The sequence below is a fragment of the Polypterus senegalus genome, chromosome 13 (genome assembly GCF_016835505.1).
Source record: "Polypterus senegalus isolate Bchr_013 chromosome 13, ASM1683550v1, whole genome shotgun sequence".
Taxonomy (NCBI): Eukaryota; Metazoa; Chordata; class Cladistia; order Polypteriformes; family Polypteridae; genus Polypterus; species Polypterus senegalus.
The window spans coordinates 47,708,202-47,731,782 of record NC_053166.1 but is presented as its reverse complement, the minus strand read 5'-3'; the positions used below and the strand labels follow the sequence as shown (position 1 = coordinate 47,731,782).

Sequence of the window (23,581 nt, the reverse complement as noted above, 5' to 3'; positions counted from 1 at the left end):
CACTGATGTTATACACAGTGGGAAAGTCAAACACTTTTTACATTTTGTTTTTAACTCTAAATTTTACCACTAAAACACCTGGAAATTTTAAATGTGTTTTCAAATACGACTACAACAATGAGAAATAACTATGTTGGTAACTGAGGCATAATGTCAGCTAGTTTTATTTGCTTCATGAGTACATACTACATGCTAAGTTATTACATAAATATGAACCTTGTTTCTTGACTGTTTAGCTAAAAACAGAAATAAACCTGCAAGAACATGCTTTTTAAGCATCAAAGTAATCGGAGCAGAAATAAAAATTACTTGTACACACTGATACAGTGCCTATAAAAATTCAGTTAGTTGGAAGTCCCCACATATTGTTATACAACATTTAGTCGCAGTGGATTTAATTTGGATTTTTGACCTTGATCAAAAGACTCTTTAAAGATAAAGTGAAGATGTTTGCAAACTGAGCTAAACAAATATAAAGCAAAGAATAATTAATTGCACAAGTAACCCCCCCGCAATTATGAGTTGTACTTTGCAAATAGAAAAGTACTTATCACTTTCACTTTACAAAAGTGTCCCTGCTGTGTTTGTGAAAATCTTTCATTCTAATGAGTACTTTCAATTTAGCCATGAAATAGGGTGTCTACATCCACTGCAGCCCTCCAGAGCTAAGACAGCATTCTCAATCACAACAGCAGCACATTTTTTTTTCTGAATACCAAAGTCATTTTTCAGACTCGGACATTAATTTACACTCTACTTAACCATTTTAAAAATAAACATTAAGATTAATGATTTATTAATACAAAATAAGTATAGTTTATTCCAATTGTACATCACGGTGGTCTTTTACGGTAAACAAGATTTATGTAAGAATGCTTTGTTTTTACAAAAATCAAAAAGGATATACTGTAATAGGAAAACAAGTACAAGTTAACAAGTTTAAAAAAGAAAACAATTGATACAAGTAATGACTATTCAGAAGTGATGTACAAATATGAAGCATGCATATATATTTACAGACCACACTGTGTGGGTGTGTATATTGCCATAGGCTGGCATCCCTGTCTTTGTTTAACCATGTTAAGAAAGAGAGAGGGGAATACAGTCAATTATGGCCACTTCAAAAAACAGTTTTAAAATATGAAGCAATTTCATGTCCCCAAAATATTAACAAACTCATTTTTTGGGTCTTTGGTATGGACTGGAAGGGAATGAAGTGTGTTGCTTTTCTAAACAACTCTGCTAGGAAGCAGACAACCATCCTCCTAACAGAACTTTAACTGTAAGAGGATTATGATGTTAACCTCAAGATGGTGATAATGTTACACGTGGTAATGATATGGTTTTTGAAATGTATGTTGGTTGTATAATCTAAACATTATTTTATGTTTCAATTGCTCCTGTAAAAGGCACCATGGTGCAGCCATGTGTCTTAACAGATGGAATTTATAAACATGGCACACATTCTGCACACAAACTACCTAGATAACAATCAAGAGAGAAAAAACTGAAGGACCAGAAGAGGCAGGTTTCTTCTAGATATGTAAAGTCCCAAAGGTACAAAATGGGAAATGTAAAGGCAAGTGTCGCTAGAGTTAGTGCAGATCATGTAATCTGTTGTGCAGCTGTGAGACATACAGTGAGCTGGGAGAAATTGAAAATGGATCTAACTATGCACGTGACAAATAACAGACAATTGTTTTTTTATAGTAAGTGCTTAGTAAATACGATACCACGGAATAAACATCCAGCAATAATGTATGCAATTTGGTATTGCTACGTCCTATCAAACATCATTTTTCTTAGTTTTCAAATGCATGAATAATGAGTAAGGAAGTGGTAATAAGGCAAATGTGGACCGTATAATAATGAGGTCATGGGAATACACATTCACAACCATACATCATCATCCTATATAATCTCTTTATAAAAATATCTAATGGAACAGGATGCAAAAATAGTTTATACATGTACAATAGACTTCTTTAGGAGAATCTGGTATAAAACGTGTCTTTAATGCAATTATAAGTGCATATCGCTCAGTTATTGCAGAATATCGCTCACATAATAAATATACTATTGTGTGTACATAGATACAAGTTCCAGAGTATATAAATACAATACTGTGTTTGTGCATACAAATATATAATGTGACAGAGAGAAAGAATGATAATCTTCCTCCTGTTAACAAAGACACATTTGGTGCACCACTTTCTCCAAGCATGGCCTTTTAACCAAAAAAGTAAATTTGATGGGACAAACTGCCTTTCCTTCAATGGCCAGCTTAAACAATATCCTAACAGCCGTTGTTTTATTTAGGGTGGCACAGAGGTAAGACTATGGTGTTGTTCACAGCTGTATTCCATAATGTTTGACTGAATGATATTTTGTACAATAACATATTAGAGTGATTGATACTAAAATAGAGATAAATTACCAAAGTCTGAACTTGTAGAATCAAAACAATTGTAGCACAACAAAGAGGTTTACATAAGTTCCTGTATTTCAGTTTATCTTACCATATATAAATTAAAATAAAACTTAAAATAAATCTGTAAATATCCAAGTAACAAGCGAATGATGCATTTCAGAAAACATAAGTCAATGACAGCCTTTTATGGCCATTTGAATGCATGTATTTGCTTAAACATACACACACACACACACACAAACAACAACACTGTCAGTCAGACAAGGTTTGCAAAACTTTCACTGCTTTGCATGTCATGGTTCCATATGGATGTGACCTGAAGATGAGTCAAGTCCTGCAGGGTCTTGAATATTCATTTGGCAGGAACTTTTTTTGAACAGACTACACCAATTTGTACGGAGCATATATATTTGGTACACTGGATATACTGTATAAACACACACAGACCCTTACATACACACACACACACACACACACAAGCACACACATGCACATATTGATTTTTTTAGAATGCCCTTTCTAATTTTTTTTTTTATATATAAAGAGTTTCCCCCAGGACCTTGTGGCCACACTGAAATTTTCCTTTCAATAACTAGCAATCCAATCAAAAATAAAATCAAATGTGTAAATAACTGAAGTCCCTGGTTAAAATTATGCAATTCTTTCCAATTTTTCATTCATTCAAAGTTTGCAGTTACAACACTAATATTTCCCAGATGTCAACTGTATGTTTTATCAATAACTCCAAAACAGAAACTTGATTAGGAGGATTAATTATTTTATATTCTGACCGTTGTATAAAAGACTGAATACACTTTTTAGCCGTTTTATGTTTTATTAAGTTACCTTTTATGTAAGCAGGACCTTAACTCTGGGTTTTTCTTCTTTTCAACCTTTTTTTCTAACATTGATAAAGAAGGGCCTTTTAAGCTTGTCTGTATGGCATTAGGCATAATCATCCATTGTAAAGATTTGAAATAAAGTTAATTTCTCCATTAAAACAGCATACTGAAAAATGACCAAAATATTAGGGTTGCAGCACATTTCCAACTAAAATATGTAGCTGCCACCATTGATCTTGTCATCATACCCTTAGAGAAACATCAAAGACAACAATATGTTTGCTATGAGGATACTAGGAAGACAAACAACAGTTTTTGTGTCGACTAAGCATTTGTCTGTAAGCCATTTCATAAACTGTTGAAAATAAGGGAAGAATAAAGGAGATACTAAAATGGAGAACAGCAACAAAGGGGAGTATTCAGGAATGGATTCCATAACTTTTGGGGTTTAGGTTTTGAATAAATCAACAATCACCTGAGAAATAATTCTGTCTGCAAAATGCAGAATTTCACTTATTGCTCACTTGACAGGATTAAGTCCAACACTTTAGAGTTTTTCAGGGTGTTTATCAAAGTACATGATTGATCTGTATTTCATGTAAAAAATGTTTGCTTAACTTTGTACAAACTTATAAATTTCTTTACTGATATTTTTTTGTGATAACACTTATAGCTTTGTATTCTAAAATCAGTTACACAAGCTCCGAAACATCTGTAGATGATACTAATATTTACATTTATGCTCTGGTATGGTCAAGGCTCAGTTTTAAATAAGCACTATTTGCTGACTTGTTTATTATTTTCAAACTTTAAAAACAGAATCACAATCAACTGTCTTAATGTAATGTTCTATTAGGCATGATCCATAAATGTTCTTCTTCTTTAAAGTACCTTTGTATGTTTATATTTGAATACTGAAATATAAAACTACAAACCCCATCCTAAATATTGTAGCGTATTTAATTAGTGATATTATGAACATTGTGTATAAATGTTTCCATTCACAGTTAAGCAACGATTCCACATATACTTGTGTAAATTTGCTAGCACTAAAAAAAAATGATACCCTTCAGGCATCTACCATTTTGTATGACTCAATCGTGGTAGCCACACTATGATAATAAAAAATATTTGGAATCCAGAAATGTGCAAGGGCCAGTTGTCTAAACACTTTGTTGGAAAGCAATAGTTTAGATTAGCTGCCTGAAAGAACATTCTTATGACTAAATATTTACAATTAAAGATGTAAATAATCTTGCATAATAGCCTTATTATTCTCATACAGAGACCAATGCTTCAATTACACTTCTGCAGTTAACTGGTTACTGAGTTATTTGGAATGTAAGTATTAAATATCATAAGTGTAAAATGCGTATATGGGACTGTGTACTTGAAAGAACGCTCTGAAAAAAGTTGTGTCTGACAAATAGCATTGTGAAGCCAACTAGAATTCAAAAATTTCATGTAGGACTTTGCACTACCAACAAATTTTCAACAGTGCATCATTTTGTGTTTTCAGACCTTTGCTGGTTTGAATTGATTCCTCAAGAGGAAAGGTTACTCCTGAATACATACCAGTTACGTACCTGTATGGAGTCTTATGGTATCAGCACCAATCACCTGTTGACAAAGGGCTGAGGTGAACTGTTACCCTTTACAAAACAGGTATTAGGTGCAGAGTCTTCAACTTTACCCAGCCTTCTTCACGTTTCTTTCAATAAGACAATTTAGAAATTAGGACAAAGTTTACACTGAAGTGCAGTCAAATAGGTTTACATCCAGCATTATAGTAGTAAAAGTTATACTTTGGCAATATATTACTATTTATGTTACTTTGATGTCTTTATCAGAACCTACAAATAGTCCAGTGGGGTAGGATGTGTAACAGTGGGGGATAACACACCCGAGAACTCCCCATACATGTAATCTGTTCACTGTTAAAGCAGTCAGGGCAGCTCAAAGTATTACATCATGTGCCAAGAACCTCCTTCTGCAAGCATGTATTAGCTCTCCTTTCCTTCCAGTATTTCCTTTGGTTCATTTACAACATAAAAAAAAAAAAAAAATTGGGACGATATTTCATTTAGAATTCATGGTGAAGGAACAGTCCATTCTTGACCTGCTTTTCTGTAACTTTAACTGAAAAAAACAAAATCAGAACATGAAAAATTAAAATGTAAAATAAAATATGAATTCAAACAAACAACTTTAAGAAAATGAAAAATGACAAGTGGCAAAAACAATTATGTCAATTACTGAGGTTTATATGAGACTACAAGAAGTTCATTCATTTTTAAGTTCTAATTTTATAAAACAAACTCAACAAAACGACAAATGATAGGTGAAGAAACCATAGCTATTCCAAATACCAAAATTTATATAAAGGTTACAAGAAGTCTCAATTCATTTTAAAATTATACTCAGAATTCTACTTTGACTAAAATTCTTTATTTAGTTTAAAAATGTTTTAAAGAATGTCAGCGTAAAATCTATATGGAATTTCATAAATCATTTAGTTTAGATTTTTTTGGGTATTCGGACTCTCACAAATTTAAAAAGCTGAGGAAACTGATTTATGGATTTACATGAAGTATTTCTTGATAATTACCAATAAAATCTAATATACAGTATGTTTTTATCAAATACTTGTTTAAATAATGAAATGTAAACAAAAAATAAAATGTATAGGTAAATGCACATTTAAAATTTCATAATTTTTAATAAAAATGTAAAAACAGAAAAAGTAACAGGAACAGTATTTACAAATCAAAAACTTAAATGAACAAAAAAAAAAGAAAAGAAGAATGATTCAGACAGGCAGGTCAAGGATAAAAGACTGGCATTCTGAAGAGGTTACACATGGACACAGTCTGCAAAATATTAAGAGACACTACTACTATTTTAAACAAGCTGCATGTGTATATTATTAAAAGCATATAGCACTGTGGAGCTCAGTTAACAAAATGAGCAATTCTGGGAAAATTGAGGAAATATGTTAGTCACATATGGCCACAAAAATATAGCCTCCAACAGAAAGGACAAAAAAATGTAAAATCTGTTTACATACAGCAATAAGTTTATATAACCACAACATGTTATTTAAGTAATACTTTACTCCCATCCACAAATTATATTTTTATGTGTTACTGGTTCAAAGTGTTTTGTAGTGATCGAGAAAAACTTCCAACCTCAGTAAATGGAGAACACAAACAAAAAAAGTTTAATATAACAGGCGCATATGGTGACAACTCTGTATAACAGCCAACAATATCAAAAATGTCCATTGCTGGAAAAAAATGTCTCACGTTACTCATGTCACACAATCCATATGTTAGTTATCCAGTCACACAAACGCATGTAATTTCTGCTAAAATATTGCTACAGATCAAGCCTTTGAATTAATAATAATAAGACTACTACATTTTATTTATATAGCATCTTTCCCATGCTCAAGGCACTTCAGAGTTTAAGAAAGAACGGCAGGGTATACAGTATATAGCATTGTACTAAACCAGATAAATAAATAAGAGTAAGATAGTAAATTCAGAGAAAAAAAAGCCTAACAGACATCGTAATTGATGGTCTAGCACACACATACCGGTTACATGAGCATCTTGACATAGAGGTAAACTGAAAGAAGGGTAATAAAGTCAGATAGAAGCCATCCTGAACAGATGAGTTTTGAGTTGTTTTTTAAAAGAATTCATGGAGTCAGCTCATCTAATTAATTTCTATAGGTCAATCGAGAGTCTGGGCGCTATACAGCTGAAGGCCCTGTCACCCATGGAGTGTAGATTTAGTGTTGGGTACAAAAAGATTGCCAGAATCTAAGGACCTTAGTGGGCGGACAGGCACATAGTGATGGACGATTGACCTTTAAACCTTTTGAATTTACGATATGCCTCTTCCCTTCATTTATTGGTCAAGAGTCCTGTTTTTTTCCTTGTATAATTAAAATAAACATAAAATAAATGAAAAATTTGCATGTGGAAAATGTAAGTACACCCTACACTTACCACTATCTCAAATACCTAAAATTAGAATCAGGTGCACCAAATCAGGTGCAAATGATTAGAAAATCATTAGAGAGGATCTTGGCAGAATTGGTCTGTGGTAAACCGATTCCACTGTCCAGAATATCATCTACAAGTGGAGAACATTTCAAACATCAGCCATCATTTTCAGACCAGGCTGCCCCAGCAAATTCAGCTTGAGAGCAGAACACAAGATGCTGAAAGAAGTCTCTAAGAACCCAAAAATTTATCAAGGAACCTACATATAGCTCTTGTCACTGTTGATGAGTTTACCATTAGAAAGAATCTGCACCAACTAGAACTACATTGTTGGAAACACGGAAGGTGCAGATCAATACTCGACAACTGTCCTTGCTTGAAATATGGTCGTATTTGGTACTTTTTTAAGCTTTTCTTCTGTGGCTCATACCCTCCATTGAAAAGAACTCAAGCAAACAATTTGAAAACAGTTCTTTGAATATTTATTCTTTGATAGGTAGCATTTTACCCATGATAGAAACTCTGGTTCAGGTTAACCTTTGCTGTCCAGATTAACTGTGTTCTACTGGCCACAGTACCAGAAACCATGTTTGCAAAAACCAAAGACAGCATTTGAACAGAAGAACCTGATACAAACTATAATAATAATAATAATAATAATAATGACATTTTATTTATATAGCGCCTGTATGAAGCATGGTGGTGGAAATGTTATAGTTTGAGGATGCATAAGGGTCTTGGCAGCTTATGAATTTTGTACCAGAGGGGTGCTGGAGTATAATGTGAGACTGTCTGAAGATTGAACCTCAACTATAAAATAGTGGACCTTATAACATGACCAGCACCCTAAGCATACCACTAAATGCACCAAGGAATGTCAGAAAAGAAAGAAATGAAGGGATTTAAATCCCATTGAGATGCAGGGTTGGATCTGAAATGGGCTGTGCACATAAGACACCCCTCTCAAACATCGCACAGTTGGAAGAATTCTCATTCTCATGGAGGAGTGGGAAAAACAGTCATAGGAAATGCAAACCTAAGGTGGTTTCTGGCAAAGTGGATAATACCAGCTATTAGAGCCAAGGGTGTACTTACGTGTTTCACAGACAGAAATGACATATCTGTGCATTTTTCACTGAAAAGAATACAGCAATGTCAGATTTGTATTGTTTGTTTTATCCCTAATTATGTCACCTTTATCTATAGATATGGTTTAAATGAAGATCAAATCTTGATATTTCCACATATATTGAAAAAGAAAAAAAAAACATTTATGGGAGATGCTTAATTTTTCACATGACTGTAAATTCAAAGGTAATAATTGTTAACTTTCTCTCTTAAAATAATATTCTTTATATGTAAATCTTTGTATATAAAAACAATCTAAATATGTTTTGGATAAATATTTTATTTTAAACTTTTTAGAAAATATGTGTAAATTAACAATAATTTTTCCTGCTAATATTTACAATTAGTATTGTAATATGATTGACATGCACTGTACAATGATAAGCACTTCAACTACACACAACTAGAGATCCATTCACAGACCAACTCAGTTTGTCATATAACTTGACTGTCTGGAGCAGTATACATTAGTTGAAATGTACTACAAATGCCAACTCATATTTGAAAATTATTTTCAAGTCTGCACCTTAGTAATCTAGTCAAAATCATAGTTTCTCAACCTATGGGTTATAGGTAGACAGTTCTTGGGCTGCACAATGACTTGACACCCCACTTTATTTAATGAAAAGAGGTCACATAGTTTGCGAAGTGTCTCAGAATGGGTCGTCATGGCTTTAGAAAATTTATATTGCTCCACTATGACTGTTGGCAGTAATTCTCGAAAATAATAAGAGAGGCAAGAATGAGTAGTGAGAAAAAAAAAGTTTAAGAAACAGAGTTAAATGTTTCAAACCATGTACTATGAAGTGATCAAACATACAACTTATATAGTATAAATGTCCAGTGTAAACAAGTAAGGAAATATTAACTTTTGTAGTGAAATTCTTCAACAGAACCATCAAAAGGATTAATTACACCTAAATGCTACAGATGAAAGAAAACAAAAGCTACAGGTGATGATCAGAACTACTAGGTTGAATTATATGGGTTTCAATCATACTTGAATACTTTCATTTTACCTAACTGGTAAATTTGTAATATTGCCCGATCTGCCTCCAGTATGACAAAATGGATAACTCTGCACATGAAACTAGTGCACATTTAATGGCATGCTTTGCACTTTAGGAAGCTGTAAAATTGTGCACTCAGCATAGCAAAAAAGATAAATTCAATATTGCCCAACTTGACCTGAATAGAATGAGAGCACTTAATGTAGAACACACACTTATAAACAGTCCCGTGACTGAATACCACTAACATATATTCACATTTCCATTAAGGCCCATTTTGCCCAGTCTCACTTATGGTGTACACAGGCATTTAAGGTCTTGCAGGTCACACAAGATAAAGAAAGTACATAGCATATAAGAAACATATGGGAATAATTCAGTGTGACTTATGAAGTGAATAATTCACCTAGATTTGCATCAGGCATCTTAAGTTAATAGTGCATTTACTTCATCAAGGTTCAAGATTCTATTAATCAGCTCTAGAAGTCATTGGGAATGTTTAACAAGGGCATTTACACTACCAACAGACAAAGATCAAATGTCGTCACCTCAGACTTTTCCTTTTTTTGGTGTCTCACTAAAAGAAGCTTCAGAACAAAATCATGAGCACTTACTCTATAATCCTCTCCATATTCAAAGCTGCTGTTATCATCTGATGGAGATAAAATTTTGTTTTAGCAGTATACTTATGTCTATTGTAATAAATGGCATGGGATGATCAAGCTAATAGAATGACTTGATTTTTACACCGTGGGAGAAGCTATACACGATATGTCTTAGATGTACATTGTGCTGGTATGTGAAAGCATACAAAAGAGCCAAGAGTACTAGCCTAGGAGGACTTACAGAAAGCTGTTAAGTACCAGTCCTCGACTAATATGATCTAGAAGCAAAATTACAAGACAGAGGATGAATTAAAAGTGAAACCTTACTTTTTCTTGTCTTTATCCTTCTTTAACGGTAGTTGTGCAGCAGCCTGGAGAGACTGTGCTTGTAGAGATTCTGCTGCAACCTTCCTTCTATTAAAGGCATTCATTTCTTCTTCTAAACCTTGTCGCTTTTCATCTACTTTCTTCTTCTCTTCTTGATGCATTCTTTTTAATTGTTCAAATTTTTCATGTAGCTGAGGACCAAACAATAATAATGATCAAAGTCCAATTGCATTAAATAAACCAGATTCCTTAAAACATCAATGTGAATACCGTTCAATAAGCCACAGACTGCCTTTGGATGTCATTTTAGCATTCTCATATGCTTACAGGTTTGCTTCATATTCTGCCTTCATTAGCTACATCTCCTCCATGTACACTATATTAACTGTTTATTAGCTTGCATAAACCTTTTCCCTCCAATGCCACAGAGTCTTCTTTAAAATTCAAAAAGGTAAATTATCTCTCAGACTTTTAGGGCACATCACACCCTTACTATTATTATATCAATGAATACTTTTTTTAACATCTCCATGGCTTACTGTATTTTACATTCAATGCCCCTATGTTTTACAAATATTATACATTTCACTTGCAAAAAGACCTCTGACCCACTGCATACTTAAAACTGTGTAATTAAAACATTGTTTTTTGACTTAGTATTTTTATTTCACTGGGATAATTGATCCTCCATGTGCTAATAAATATAATTAAAGAAAAACCACCAGGCAGAGAATACATTGTGTCACTGTGCTCCCAAATCCAGTAGGAAAAACTTCTTAATTATAAATTAAAGAGGGAGCAGAAACAATTTGAGTCTCACTGCAATAAACAAAATACCTTTTGATAAATAAAAACAGGCTTTGCTACACATGTACTAGTGCATACACCTGTCTATTGCTAATTTGCTTTTCATTTTTCTAAATCAAGATAAAACCTTACATTGCTTTTCAATAAATTACAGTTCTGAAAGAATATTTTGCATTTTGTCACATCCTAACATGTCATCCACATTTTCATCAAAATCCACTTGTACTCAGTACAACTTAATCATAGGACGTACCTCTCTTTCCTTTTCCTTTAGCTCTGTTTCAGTTTCTTTGACCTTGCTGACAAACATCTGCCTCATCTCCTCTTCTTTGCGCTGTAGGTCTCCAAGAAATTCTTTTCTCTTAGCTTCATACGTTTCCTGCAGACTTTTGTGGCAACGATAAAACTAGTTACTGTTAACATAGACTCAGAGAGATTCTTCTATGAGGTCTTCAGATATTTTGTAAATCTAATCAAGCTACTATTAATGTGAATTAAACCCAGTTTTAAACCAATACTAATCAAATGATTCAAAACAAGTTTTTTGAGTAACATAATATCCACCATAAAACTGTCCCGACAATGCTATAGCATAAAAAGACACTACTATAATTAGAAAATTTATCCAGTTTGCTGAAATGAATATTACTAAGTAACAGACAATGAAACTTGGTTCTTAGCAGCACAGTCCTGAAAACAAAGGAACTAAGAACTACTGATATGCTGAAAAAAGAAAGACCCCAAGTGGAACCCACACCAAATGGCTATTTAAGATCTGAAAACCTCTCACAATAATCATTTTCTCTGTAAACTAAAACAGTACAGTACTTAAATTATTGCTTTATTTTTGCTGTCATTTTTTTATAGTTGGCATAGGTCAGATTTCTAACCTGAATGGTTGGCTGTCAGGATCTGTGTCTTTGAAACCCATCTCTTCCAGTTTGCACCGCCTGTACAGTTCATAATGCCTAGCATGTGTCTGCTCTCGCAAGTCTTCCATATTAACCCGGATCAACATCTCTCTCAGTTTAACAAAGTCACAGTGACTCTCATTCTCCACTGATGAAATACAAATATGAAAGAAGTCAATCATTAAAATGCACTATAATTCAAGGTAACAGATGAAAAATGAATTCCCATCTGTTAACAATGAATTAAGACACAGTACATCACAAGATTTTACAATTCGCATCACTTTCTTCAAATAGCACTTTAAATCCATTATATTTCAGTAGATCTGTCTTGTACTAATACTAATTTCCTCTGAAACAGAAGTCTGCTTATAAAAGTATGCGTAGACATGAATAGCATACTGTGGTTGTTCACTCCACAAGTCAGTAGTGAAGTGGACTTCGTATTTTTTTTAGAAACAAGGAATATTTTTTCTCTTGCATGATCAGACATTTCTGCAAACACTGTACCAGTATTATAATTTGAATCTTACACCAAAGTAATTGAAAAATCTGGTGTTAATTAAATACTCTTAAACCAACCACTTTGTTTTGAGAAACATTATCTCATTCTCCTCTGCTTCCTGGACATACTCAGGAGTGTCTCATTTTCACTGGCCAACTAATACATTGCTGCTGGAAAGGCACAGATAACATAATTTCTTTGCCCTGGTCAAATTTTACACTATTGTTATCTCCTTTCTGAATAGGTTCATATAAGAAATGTCACAGAAGGCACAAGTAGCTTTTGACCTGAATGGAGATTACATACTCCCATTGTTTCCATTTATCAGTAAGCACTTACAGTATACCTTATACCTAGTCACATACAAAGAAGCAAAACAAAAAAATATTGAAGTGTCAGTATAGTCATGTGTAGAATATATTAAAATTCTGTACTAATCAACATGCAATATGTCACCACTGTTCAGTGCCAGGACTAGTGACTATTTTGATTTGATATATTTTGTTATTCCCCTAGGAAGATTCTTTCCGCATGACCTTTGCGGGTCAGAGTGCAGGGCCGTGCTGAAGGGCCCAGCAGAGTAGGATCTCTTCGGACAGTAACGGAACTTAAACTGACAACCTTCTAGATACCAGCACAAATCCTTAGCCACTGAGCCACTATACCTATCTTACCTTAAAACAAATACCCTAACTCAAAATATCCCTTTTCCTTGCCTACTTTATAGGGAAGATTATCAGTATCACACTCTTTTGAATATGTTCAGTTCTTTCAAAACTTTAATTTTCCTTTCAGAATTATATATTTAATCTGCAAGGTCAATCTTTGTATTTGATTAGCCAAACAATGAAACCTGTATACATTTTATTATTTACTATTTGTAAAATGTCAGAAGACAATGAAAATAACCTTCACAATACTACAATAATAAGTTTTATTAATCTGACCTAAAACAAGCAAAGCTCTAGTCAAGTGACAAACGGACAATTACATATTAAATAGCAAACTATCAGCTCCACATAAAACACCATCAACTCTAATCCATACTAAATTATCATAATACAGTACAAAGCAATGAACACACAAGAGATCAGTTAATGCCTACATAAGCTTGCCGATAATCACACCAAGATTTCAACATTTAATTTTGATCAATACACTACAAAGGGTGTGCACGTTTATTAACTAGACTTCTATAACATATAAAATGTAATAGTAAAAGAATCCCCATAACAGTATAGCACATGTACAGCAAAAAATATCCAAAAACTTCAAACATCACCAAAGAACATTACCTACATCAAAAAGGGACTCTTAGTGTTTATGAAAAAATAATATTTAAGAAAAAAAGGAAAGAAGATGCCTGAAAAGGGACATTTAAAAACAAAAGAAAAAAAAAAGTTAACTGCAGCAAATTATTATAATGTCTATGGGACGTTTAAAAACAAAGAAAAAAAAAGTTAACGGCAGCAAATGACTATAATGTCTGGCAGCAGTTATAGCTTTTCACACAAATTTATTTATTTATTATTATTTTTTATATATATATAAAGTAAAGCTTACCTTGAACTACACCCCATGGGTACTGCCTGGCTCTGACAAGTTTATTGCCTACTTTTACTTCTTCTATGCTCCCAACCACAGCAAATGGAAGCAGGGCCTGCAGGTACATATCAGATATTCAATATCATTTCTACATATTACTAAATGTAATAAGTAGTGTATTCAGATAATGATTCTATTAACAAATTCATTAAAAGGTCTTGCTTTGAAAAGAGTGGCTAATCACACCGATGTGTAATGTTTCTTAAATAAGACAACTCCATAAAATGTCAAAGTTAATAATAAACTGCAATGCAACATTTTTAGAAACCACAGCTCCTTCTGGTAATGGTAGCCACAGAGTACATTATGCTTAACACACAGCTAGTAAATATATTTTTCATTTTTTCCTCTCTGTCATTTTGTACAACATTGTAAATTTATTACATTTCCACAAAAAGATATAAATATCCTACCACTGACCACATAGATAGCCATGCAAACAAAACATGGTGGGACAAAAGTGATAGTGGAGGTAGTGGATGTGTAGAGCTTACTACGCATTATGTTGAAACTAGGGATGTTCATGGTGCAGCTGAATGCCTGCTCGTAACATAATTTCTCCAATTTGATGTGCAAGACTAATAAACACATACAGAAAATGCTTACTTCAAGTTATGTCTGTGTTTATGGATGCTAATGAATCATGTGTTGTACATATTTTCATTTTAGCTTACTAGTGAATAAGTAATATCAAGGAAAAATTTGCTACATGTTGTATTTTACCCAATGTAGATTTATCTAATTTTTGGACTTAGTCAGGGATGGTAGATTGTTTGTTATGTTCCGGTACAGGATTCGGGAAATATTTAGACCTCTTCATTTTTATTTTAACATTTTGTTATGTTGCAGGCTTGTGTTAAATCATTAAATTTTTCAAACATATGAAGCAACACTTAATACAACAGGAAATGACAAAGTGAAATTTTTGTAAATTTATTAAAAATAAAAAGTTGAAATATCACATTGACGCAAGTATTCTGACCCTTTGCTATAACACTTAAAACCTTGCTCAGGTGCATCCTCTTCTATTGGTCATCATTAAAATGGTTGTACACCTTGTTTAGAGTCCATGCATGGTCATTTCAAATGATTGTACATGATTACGATAGGCCCACAACTGTTTGTATAAGGTCCCACAGTTGGAAGTGTGTATCAGATCAAAAACCAAGCCATGATGGCAAAGGAATTGCCTGCATAGGTTACAGAAAGGATTCTTGCTTAAAATATACAGTAAAGCCTGCTATTTCCTCTTTACATGTACTTACATTCATTGAAGCATTTATCTCTGTAACAGCTTCATCATCTGTTGGAAACTGGTAAATTTGAACTCCATTGCTGACTAGTTCACTCATTATCTTGATTTTGAATTTGTGCAGTTCACTTTTTGAAATGGTATCTGCTTTAGCAATAATAGGTATTATATTCACCTGTAAAGAAAAAAGCAAAATGACGACAAATTATTTAATAAAACTGCAATTATGGCATGCCATTCAAATCTTACAACGCATTTAATCATAGTATTTGCTCAAACAATAAATGATTGAAACAAATATTTATAACACTGTGGTCAAGAAGAGAAGACCATTCAGTCTATTATGCTCATGTGGTCAGCTATAGCTAAGCTGTCTTGCTTTGGATGCATTTCCGCATTAATTTCCATTGAAGTCCTAGAGAGCAAAAATTACAACACAGAACCGTGCCAAATATTGATAAGAAGACTATCACACTGTGTAATGAATACAAATTAATGGAAAATTGTGTGAAAGGATTACTGTTATGTTTCTTTGCTGTCTCAATTTAATTTGTCTTTCACTGCGATAAATTTAACTAGCAGGCTATACAAACCAGGAATGAGGATCAGACAATGTATGCAGCACAGTAATTAGTGCACAGTAACCTACAAAAGAAAACTAAAAACTAAGACCAAAAGATCTCCTCAGAAGTAGGACTAAAACAAATAACACTCTCAAGCCTACTTTATCTAATTCAGGGTCATTGGGGAAGGGAGCATTAGGTGCAAAGCTTGGAAACATTTCGTAAAGGGAGTAAGCCCCATTACAAAACACATTCTTTCACACACCCCTATATTCACACTGAGCCAATTTGGAATTGTTAACACGTCTTTGGGGATGTGGCAAGGAAACTGGAGCACAGACATGATTCTGCCTGTGAAAAATGTAAAATTGTCAAAAATCACAAACTTGCAAGCCTATTAAGATGCAGGTGAAATTTTAAGACCTACTATTATTTCTTTGGTACTGGGATACTAATCCATTTTACAATGAAGATAGTGTATATGTATTGCTCTTGTACATGCAACCTAAATAGAGAAAAAATTGATTCTACAATAATGAACTGCATCAACTATTAGCTATAGTACATATACAATTATAATTTAATTTTTTAAAACAAATATTAGCAGGCCAATTTCATTTTTTCTGGTTGCAATCACTATAAACAAAAGAAATACATTTTATTATTTGTAAATTGTTACAGGTATTCCGGACTTTACATTACACGTTAAGTTATTTGCAAGTAACTTCAAAAAGGGCAGAAGATTATGTAAAATTTGAGATTAGTCTCAAACTGATTATCTGATCTTTAAGGAGGTTTTACTTCCTTGGAATAATCAGCTCAACTATTAAAACAGCACAAATTGTACCTAAGTATTTCTAAATGAAATGAAGTGGTTAGGAAATTTTTCCATAGACTAAACCAAAGTCATATGAAGTAATGCTAAAGACTTTTTAATAATAAATGTAATTCTTCCAAAAACTAATCACAAAAAGCTGTTCTCCAATGTAAATAAGCCTGTCTAACAACTTTCACCTCCCGGATAATAAGCTCTGATAAATTTCTGATTGACAGTTATGTGCATTTAAGATGCTACTATAACATTAGAGACCTGCAAGTGCTTATTCAGGCTATATACTGACTCTGGCCTTCTCAGTATTACAAAGCTGCATGCAGTCTGCACCTCTCGGCAAATATGCCTTTAGCTTTGCAGTGTCTAGAACTTTCTTTGTACGTCAGCAAGTGAAACTGTCAGTTGTAATTTTATGCACGAAATTGCTCTCTTCTGTAATTTATTGCTGCTTCTCTGGTTTAAACAGTGACAAATTAAATCTAAGTCCAGGTGATCCAAGTAGAATGCACTGTAGTAATGCTTTTATCATCAGATTTGTCACTAAGCACAAAATGAAAGATGTCCAAGAAATTATTATTTGTATTTGTTAATCTTATTCCATACACACAAAGGCTGGCAGCTGAATTTTTAGATGGGAAGAAAAAAAAATGTATGCTGTGTTTGTTACAAGGTGTCACAGAGAGAGAAAAAGAAAACTTTTCACCCATTAGTAATAGACGGCACACATATTCACTCCATCCAAATAACACTACTAATTTCACTAGGTAAACTGCTGTGAATGCAGTTAAAGAATTAAGCATTTCTTAATGCATTTTCTGTTAAGGAGAAAGCAGATTAAAATGCTTAAGGATCTGAAGCCCTTATGAAGTGTACAATACATGTACATAGTTCACACTTGTAGACATTTCATGACAATGTGGTTCAGATGACAAAAATACTTGTTCATATTTAAGAAGATCTGATAATGTATCTTAATATAAATTGTAGAAAAAGCAGTGGGAATATCTCATATGGTTTCAAGTCCAACAGCTGTGTGAAATTCTACAGTATACTTTACTACACAGTATAAATAACCTCCAAAAATATTTATAATTGAGGTAAGGCTCACACTGATGAAGGGTATGATATGTGTAGAAAGACAAAACGGGGGTGTCAAAGCCCTGAAAAAAATGACAGAATGAGAATGTAGAGAACATCACATGCAAACTGATGATGTCAACATATGCTGTTCCATTGGTGCAGATGATCAGCTTCCTCTACGTGTGACAGATGCCACCAGAAAAGTGAGAAAAGAGGCAGCCAAGGAGTGCTGCAACCAATCTCTTTCCAAGAAGGGCAAATATGAAGAAGGTCTGACACAACTGCCATTGTGGAAGAATGTCAGAAAGGAAAACAGATCATGGCCACTAGGGGACAGAAGAGGACATACAGTATATTAAAGTGTAGCAATTCTCTATTCCCCACAACTACACAGACTCCTTGAGAGGTGTGAGCTTGGTTAGTTAATTAAAAGCATATCAGAGATCACTACAACAAGCTCTTTGTTGGTATCCCCATAGAAAAAGGAGGACTGGACCATTTGTTTTCATCACATAGCTAGAATCTCACAGATAGAAGTCCTGTGTGTAGTAGGCATGCAGGTGTGGGCTAAACACTCAGATGCAAGACGAAGAGTGAAGAGTGTCCAGTCTTGAGAAAGAAAGGAGTATTTTTAATAAGGTGCATGGAGGGGGCAAGTAAACAATCAATTCCACTTCACCAGACAGATGTTCAAGAATTACTTAACCAGACCCAGCAAGGCTGCAATTCTTGTTATTTTCTTATTATTTTGTACTTTACTTTTCTCCTTGTGTTCATCCCTTTTGTGTGCATGTTTTGCCTTTTTTGTATATTCTGTCCTTTTGGGAATATATCTGCGGTTTCAGAATTCAATGAGAGTGCTCCCTAGAGGTCATACCATTAAGTGTTTTAACACTACCACTGATTTAGTCCTTTTCCATCTTCTTAAAATCAGTTACCTACTTTGGATCCCACTACTCATTCAAAAAACATTCCCATATAAATTTATACTAGGAAAAATTGCAGTCACCAAATCCCCTTACAGTTTATCTTTGAATGCAAGTCTGCACAAGGTACACATGCAAAATGCACACAGTTTTTGGGGCATATCATAGAGAAAAATAAACCAAAATTCAGCCAGGTAATAGTTTCTCAAAGGTGATAGGGTGACTTGATGTGCTACAGAACCATCCAGTCCAAGTCTAGTGACTTTGTAACTCTGAGGTCTTCTTATTTTCTTAAAAACAAGTAAGAAATGTTTTATTAAATAGAAAAAAATGCTTTAATATTGTTCTTAAACAATTGATAAGTACTGCAGCTGGAGTTATTTTACAAAATGTTGTTATGAACTGATTAACTGAGCTAAAAAATGCACACTTGCCCAATGTTTGTAGTTCAGGTGGATAAAAGGAAATTTCATATTACTGTACCTTGCTGTCTAGCTTTTTCATGGTAACCAAGTCCAAGGATTTTAGGGAGTGTCCTGTTGGGGCGATGAAGTAAAGGCAAACATGAATTCTTGTGTCATGGTAGTTGAATAAAGATCGCTTTATCTTCAGTTCTTCTTGAAGGTAACTCTCAAATTGTGTATCAATATAGTCCACGATGGGCTTGTAACTGGCAAAAAAGAAAGAAGATGAGGAAAAAAAAATAAACAGCACCTAAACAGATACACTCTAGCAACAGGAACTATAAACCAGAGATCACCAAGTATATCATTAGAAGCCTTTGAAGTTTTTAAATGCAACTTTAATCCTGCTATTTATCAGATTCTCTGTTAATTTTCAGGCTTAGTCAAACAACTTTATTAATTATACAAACAAAACACTTCTAAAATCCTTTAAAATCTTTATTATATTGCATAATTGTTAGCAAGTACAGTAAATGCTCTAAGGAAATAAACATTATCCTTCAAACACATTAATAAAAAAAAAATATCTGCCAAGATTAAAATTCACAAATAATTGACAAGGATAGAAATCTAAACATTCTGTATTCTACCTTAAAATATTAGCTTAGGAGATCTTGGCTTTTGAAGTCATGTCGGAATCTCTGTGACCCGACATTTGCGCGATAGACATATGCGCGCCAACAAAGTAGCGTCGATTAAAACGCGTCGTCAAAATCGTGCCTGCAAAATTGCGAAAGTTTTATTAAATATGAATTACTAGTTTAAAGCATACATAATAATGTTTATTTTAGAAGTCAATATTATGAGACGCGGCATGCCATCAGCACGGCACGCAGATAGTCCTTAAGATCACGCACTGCATATGTAGGAAGAAATGCAGCAAGGGCGTCCCACTCACTTGGCCTCTCTCACGATTTTGTCGGCGCGCATTTGTCGAAAACCAGTTAGCAAGTTTGTCGGGGTGCATATGTCTATCGCGCTTTTGTCGGTTAACCGGAATCTCATGTGTTACATTTAACAAATTAAATGCTTGCCATCTGACAACCAGGACAGAGGGTACTTTAATGGTCACAAATAGCTGACAAGCTCTACTTACCAAATTACTTTAAATTTTGGTGATAATCATGCGTTACGCATGTATACGATTTTCTGCAATTATAGCTACTTTTTTCAATAATACAACTGCCCTTGGGGTAATGGGAAATAGGTAAAATATATAATGCTTTATTGTTTACTTTACAGATTATAATTAAATCATCAGTGAAGTAATATTATATTTTAAATAAAAAACACAAATGATTGAAACTAAAGTCTGAACCAAGAGTATGTATTGTATGTCAACCTTAAGCTTAATGATAATGACACAGTACCACAAAGAGTCAGAAAAAGTATAATAGCACAAAAACTAACCGCTAACTTATGACTATGAGGAACTGTTTAGTGCCACTTGCCATCTCCAGCAACTGTATTACCTGAAAGGGCAGAGCTCAGATGTCTACTTCAGAACACTGGAAATTAAAAGCAGCTGGTTTTACCACGATGCGGCACGGTGGCGCAGTGGAGCACTGCTACCTCGCAGTTAGGAGGTTCGCTCCCTGCATGGAGTTTGCATGTTCTCCCCCTGTCTGCGTGGGTTTCCTCCGGGTACTCCGGTTTCCTCCCACCGTCCAAAGACATGCAGTTTAGGTGCATTGGTGATTCTAAATTGTCCATAGTGTGTGCTGGGCGTGTGCATGTGTGCCCTGCGGTGGGCTGGCACCCTGCCCGGGGTTTGTTTCCTGCCTTGTGCCCTGTGTTGGCTGGGACTGGGTCCAGCAGACCCTCGTGACCCTGTAGTTAGGATATAGCAGGTTGGATGATGGATTGATGGATTGATGGATGGATGGATGGATGGTTTTACCACTCAGCAAAAAAGCCGTTTTTCCATCTAGCTGCTTATCTGTGATGTTTCTTATTTGTGTGGCTGCATGCATCAGCATACACTGCTATATACAAGACCTCAGTGTTAGTGACGATTGCCACGTATAATTCACATTAAAACTATTTTGCTCTATTCATAAGTAAAAAGCTAAATTTTATGTGCTTATTCAGATCTGTGCAAATGCAGTTACACGAGACCAGTCTGTATTAAGAAAAACACCTTACGTTATAAAGTTCATTAAAAAAAATATATTTTTTCTCATGGATTCATAGATTCATTCATTCATTTATTCTCCAAATCTATTTGTTCAATTTCATGGCTATGGATGGATTGGAAAGACTGTAGCAAGGCACCTGCCGGGACTAGAAACAACTTCCACATCTATCTACTCACTTATTTGGTCACTGTCCTAGGCCCAATTTAGAGCAGCCAATCTATTCAGTCCAGTCTTTTTAGGACTTGGAAGAAACCAAAAGTATTCATCAAGAAATCCATATATACACAAGAAGAATATGCAAACTGACCATGCCAGGTTAGGATTTGTATTCAAGATTCTGGAACTGTGAGACAGTCATGATAACCAATGCACCAAAAACCAGGCTGCTTCTTAAATGTCACGTTTTATTATTTATAGTCTAATTTATGTCTTTATCTAATTAAAAAATAATCACTATCAATGGTGTTAACAGTTGATCTTCCATATGTAACAAAAAAAAGAGTGTCATTTTACGATTCCACTCCTGTACTTATCTACTCTTTAAGAATCATTCTAATTTGCTATGTGATGTTTCATCCGTTCTCATCTATTTTTTTTAAGAAAAAAGATTTGTTGTGCCAACATCAAAAATGAAAATGAATGAAATGAATGAACTATAATAATCTAAAACATTTTGTTTGCTAACGCTAGCAATTAGGAATCTTTGGGAATCAAAACATCAATTTTAGCAGTTTGAAATAAAACAACGCATATTATACATGTCATTTAATTTCAGTCCATGACATTCCATAGTATTCAGATAACAATAAAAATTGATTTAATAAAATTTTTTCTATAGCTTGTTTTTTCACATCCATTTACCTTCCTACTTATCCAATTCATATTAACCAACGTCTGTCTGTACACCAACAAGAACAAAACAGGAATCAGAATTAGCTGAGATGCAAAGGCACAACAAGCAAAGGAATGAATGCATGAGTGTATGTTTACTTAAACATGTATCTTAGTAATAGATGAGCTGTCAAATAAATTTAACATGATGTTCTGGACTTTAAAATTCAATTAAATATTCAGCCATCCTCTCAGTGTAAAGGTTCAGAGTGCTGTCTAGATTTATCAACATAAGACGACTATAGTGAAATACCAAGCAGCACATCTATGATATGGAGTCAGTGCTTTTGCTAGTACTAAGGCCACAGAGCTCTGGAGTAACATCATCAAATTCCAGTCCAGACACTATGATAGAAGGGTGCTCTCTCTCTAAAGTTGTTTACTGCCTCACACTCAACACTGCAGGGATACACTCTTGCTTACCAAGTCCCTATATAATTATTCAATGCAAAATGCTCTTAAATTCACTGAAATAACCAGCATGCTTAAAATCCTTTGCATAAAATATCACAATGTTATTATGTACTAATGTACAGAATTCCTTTGGATTGTTTTCATTCAAACAAAAACATTGATATTTTTTAAGTTGAGATTTTGGATTTGCTATGTGTAACTATTTTTAAAAGCAGATTTATGCTTCTTATTGCATTAAGATCAATATTCATATCTGGCCTTGCGGTTTCCCCTAGATAATAAAGTAATCTGGAAATGTCAACTGCTTACCTTTCTTCTTTGTTAATCTGATCTCCAAATCCTACAGTGTCTACAATTGTAAGCTTTAAATGGACATTACTCTCTTTTAAGTCATATGTTCTGGGACGTAAATACACTCCATTTTGGTAATGGCTTGCCTCTTCATTTTCAAAAGTTGTGTTGAAAAGTGTATTCATCAAAGTTGATTTGCCAATACCTGTCTCACCTAAAAAGTACAAAAAAGCCTTTTCAAATATAGGTTAAGATATTATAGTTATATTTTTATACTCAAAAACAAACATAAGATTGAATTGTCAAACATAGTACAGGTTTCACATACTGTAAATTACCTTTTACATTCAGCCCAGTATGCAAATATAAAATAGGCAGAAAAACACCACTGTGTTTAAAATACAGAGTGGTATATTGCATGTATAATAGTAAGTACACAGGTCTACAATCATTAACATTTCATCCATCTATATGATAGGTATACCACTAGCTGTCAACATACCTGAATGCAGTATCATTATTTTATGCATAATGCACCTTAGTTGA

General features: G+C 33.9%; 1 protein-coding gene across 2 annotated transcripts in view; it reads right to left on the bottom strand.

The window, feature by feature from the left end:
- sept8a (septin 8a) overlaps positions 1–23,581 on the bottom strand; it is a 78,165-nt gene that overhangs the window by 19,129 nt on the left and 35,455 nt on the right. The window contains exons 3-10 of one of the 2 annotated variants that reach the window (XM_039776270.1): positions 23,054–23,249; positions 19,321–19,507; positions 15,450–15,611; positions 14,143–14,239; positions 12,054–12,222; positions 11,417–11,549; positions 10,357–10,547; positions 790–5,412 (exon numbers count right to left, since the gene is read on the bottom strand). In XM_039776270.1, coding sequence (XP_039632204.1) covers positions 5,409–5,412; positions 10,357–10,547; positions 11,417–11,549; positions 12,054–12,222; positions 14,143–14,239; positions 15,450–15,611; positions 19,321–19,507; positions 23,054–23,249 — 1,139 coding nt within the window. In that variant the 3' untranslated portion in view covers positions 790–5,408. Of the gene's footprint in view, positions 1–789; positions 5,413–10,356; positions 10,548–11,416; positions 11,550–12,053; positions 12,223–14,142; positions 14,240–15,449; positions 15,612–19,320; positions 19,508–23,053; positions 23,250–23,581 lie in introns of those variants that run through there. The other variant, XM_039776269.1, reaches the window with a different exon arrangement.